Source organism: Protobothrops mucrosquamatus, unplaced genomic scaffold (assembly GCF_001527695.2).
Source record: "Protobothrops mucrosquamatus isolate PMUCROS unplaced genomic scaffold, P.Mucros_1.0 scaffold2102, whole genome shotgun sequence".
Classification (NCBI taxonomy): Eukaryota; Metazoa; Chordata; class Lepidosauria; order Squamata; family Viperidae; genus Protobothrops; species Protobothrops mucrosquamatus.
In genome coordinates this window covers 185,049-188,657 of record NW_015388204.1, presented here as the reverse complement: position 1 = coordinate 188,657, position 3,609 = coordinate 185,049, and the positions used below count along the sequence as shown (strand labels likewise).

At 44.2% G+C, this 3,609-nt stretch overlaps 1 protein-coding gene across 1 annotated transcript in view; it reads right to left on the bottom strand.

Moving 5' to 3' along the window:
• ARFRP1 (ADP ribosylation factor related protein 1) overlaps positions 1-3,609 on the bottom strand; it is a 22,072-nt gene that overhangs the window by 8,367 nt on the left and 10,096 nt on the right. The window contains exon 6 of the mRNA XM_015824077.1: positions 2,846-2,916. Within this exon, the coding sequence (XP_015679563.1) occupies positions 2,846-2,916 (71 nt within the window). The remainder of the gene's footprint in view (positions 1-2,845; positions 2,917-3,609) is intronic.

Genomic DNA, 3,609 nt, shown 5'->3' with positions numbered 1-3,609 from the left:
TTTAGCCTCCAGTCCCCTAATCATCTTTGTTGCTCTTCTCTGTACTCTTTCTAGAGTCTCAGCATCTTTTTTTACATCGTGGTGACCAAAACTGGATGCCGTATTCCAAGTGTGGCCTTACCAAGGCATTGTAAAGTGGTATTAACACTTCACCTGATCTTGATTCTATCCCTGTTAATGCAGCCCAGCAATGTGTTGGGTTTTTTTGGCAGCTGCAGCAGACGGCTGGCTCCTATTTAAGTGATTGTCCACTAGGACTCCAAGGTCCCTCTCACAGTTACTACTCTTGAGCAAGGTACCCCCTATACTATACCTATACATTTGGTTTTTCTTGCCTAAATGTAGAACCTTACTTTTTTCACCCTTGAATTTCATTTTGTTAGATAGCGCCCAGTGTTCAAGTCTGTCCAGATCCTCCTGTATCCTAAGCCTGTCTTCTGGAGTGTTGGCTATTCCTGCCAGCTTGGTGTCATCTGCAAATTTGATTATTATTTTTTTTTCTTCTTTCTTCTTTCTTCTTCTTTCTTCTTCTTCTTCTTCTTCTTCTTCTCCTTCTCCTCCTCCTCCTCCTCCTCTTCTTCTTCTTCTTCTTCTTCTTTTCTTCTTCTTCTTCTTCTTCTTCTTCTTCTTTTTACGACTTTCCTTGCCACATTTAAGTGAACCGCTGCAGTTGTTAAATTAATAACACCGTCGCTAAGTGAATCTGGCTTCCCCCATTGACTTGGCTGCAAAAGGAGATCACGTGACCCCGGGGCACTGCAACCGTCAGGAGTACGAGTCAGTTGCCAAGCGTCCTGATTTTGATCACGTGACCGTGGGGCTGCTGCAACGGTTGTAAGTGTGAAAAACGGTCGTAAGTCCCTTTTTTCCTAATGCTACTGCAGTTCTGGTCACTAAATGAACTGTTATTGAGGACCTACCTGTAGCCGAACACCAAAAATGCTTGACGCTTTTTTACTTGCGTAGTTTTGTTAAGTCCCGCAGACTTTTCCAGATAAATTTCAAAGACGTTGCTGAGTTTGTGCGGGGGCAATTTCCAGTGCTTAAAATACCTGGAAGAGGCCACAGTCTTAAAAATAAGAATAAAAGGTGAGCTACGTGCCTGCTGCATTGTGCAAGCCAACAGACGTGATGCCTCGTCCTGACTCAACCATTCAACTGTTTTGAATGTTTAAATATTAGGAAACAGAAGACGCTGCTTCTTCCTTTCTCCACGTTATGTTTTGGTGGTACACAAAGAACGCACTCGACGGGCCTGGCATGATGCAAGAATGTGAGAAGCGGCACACACAACGGCCAATGGCACGTTCTTCCTGGCACGGAACGGTAATGTGTGCATTTTCAACGAAGGACCGGCGCCCCCTAGGGGACAGCACCTGCCACGGCGGCTGTTAAGTTCACAGTAAAAAGTGCATATAAACCAACATAGCAACATCTCACTAAAGCAGGGGTCTTCAAACTTGGCCCTTTGATGACTTGTGGACTTCAACTCCCAGAATTCCTCAGCCAGGCGTGCCACAAAGAAGTGGGAGTCAAGCTATTTTCCAAGGCACCTGAAGGCAGCACAAGAAGCAACGGATGGAAACTAATCAAGGAGAGAAGCAACCTAGAACTAAGGAGAAACTTCCTGACAGTGAGAACAATTAACCAGTGGAACAACCTGCCTCCAGAAACGGTGAATGCTCCAACACTGGAAGTTTTTAAGAAGAGACTGGACAGCTATTTGTCCGAAATGGTATAGGGTTTCCTGCCTGAGCAGGGGGTTGGACTAGATGACCTCCAAGGTCCCTTCCAACTTTATTATTATTATTATTATTATTATTATTATTATTATTATTATTATTATTATTATTATTATTATTATTATTATTCATAAAAGGGCCACGTTTGAAGACCCCTGGCCTAAGGTGAATTAAATTTTTGAGGCAGCATCCCTAGAGGTTATTCACAATGGCCGACAATGCAGTTCCGAGGTTTCTGATCAACGTTTTTTTCAGTTGTTCCTGCAACAGCAGAGATTGAACAGGGCTGTTCCGCAAACAAGGTTCCGGTAAATCTGTCTAATCCAGACTTGTGGACTTCAACTCCCAGCAGGCAATTCTTTTGCTCTATATGCTTAACGTCCCAAGAGATAACGATTGCAACCGGAAGTGCCGGGATTGTGGTCGTTGAATGGAGCATCTCTGCGAATGACCGCCTCACTCAAGAACTGAAAATTCCGGGTCTCAACTCTGGTCATAAATCAAAAACTCTGGTCATAAATCAAAAACTATCTGTAGACCTGACGGTTGTCAAGGCTTCAAAGAAAAACCAAACCCCCGTTGCTTTTTTCTTGCGTCTTCCCTTAGGTTTACGTTTGACCGAGGGAATCATTGGGTGTAATACAGAATCCGTGAGAGACGTACAAGAGCTGTAAAACGGGGAACTGTCTCCAGTGATTTCTACATTAAACCAACCACAGATTGTGTATCAACATTTTAAGAAAACCACCAGAAAAAATAAGGTTATTTTAGTTCATTCAATGGAAAGCCATTTGGCTTCTGCTTTATTTGACACGTTCCACTTCTTCATTTGTGTAATATTTACTTCCTTTTTAAAAAAAACCCAAAAAAACCCTTCTATGGCCACCCAGTCACTTTATAGGGTGGCATACACAATTAAAAAATAAAGGTGGGTGTGTTAATTATACACAACACACATCATCCATCCATCCATCCATCCACCCACTCACCCACCCATTCATCCATGATACTCTCCTTTTTTGTGGACAGAAAAGTAACCTGGATCTATTAAAATAAATACGGGTACACTTCAGAAAACAATATTTTTTTTAAAAAAATCACACCTCTATATCTTGTTTGTTAGCGAGAACCAGCAAAGGAACGCCTTCCAGAACTTCATTGGTTATCATCTTTTCTGTCAAGAAGTAAAAGAGAAAAATATCAAAACTCCAGGCCAGATTGGTCAAAATATATTCTGAAAATAAGGTTTCAAGGTGGCATGCGTATTTATTTATTTATTCGATTTTTATCCCAGCTTTATAGATAAGTCAAGGTAGCAGACATGCATAGTACTTCTTCCGCCTCCAATTTTCCCCACAACAATAATCCTGTAAGGTGGGCCTAGCTGAGAAAGAGGGACTGGGCCAAAGTCACCTAGCTCAGGGCTCCCCAACCCCCGGCCCATGGACCGGTACCGGGCCGCGGCATGCCAGCAACCGGTCCGCACAAACAAGCAAAGGCCAATCCGCGGGATGCAGGCAGCACACAAAACCATGCACTCTCTGGTCCGCGGAAAAACCTCTCTCCACGGAACCGGTCCCCGGTGCCCAAAAGGTTGGGGACCTCTGACCTAGCTGACTTTCAGAGCTAAAGAACTCATCGTCGCCTGGTGATTGGCCCAAAGTCACCCAGCTGGCTTTCATGCCTAAGGCGGGACTAGAACTCACAGTCTCCTGGTGATTGGCCCAAAGTCACCCAGCTGGCTTTCATGCCTAAGGCGGGACTAGAACTCACAGTCTCCTGGTGATTGGCCCAAAGTCACCCAGCTGGCTTTCATGCCTAAGGCGGGACTAGAACTCACCGTCTCCTAGTGATTGGCCCAAAGTCA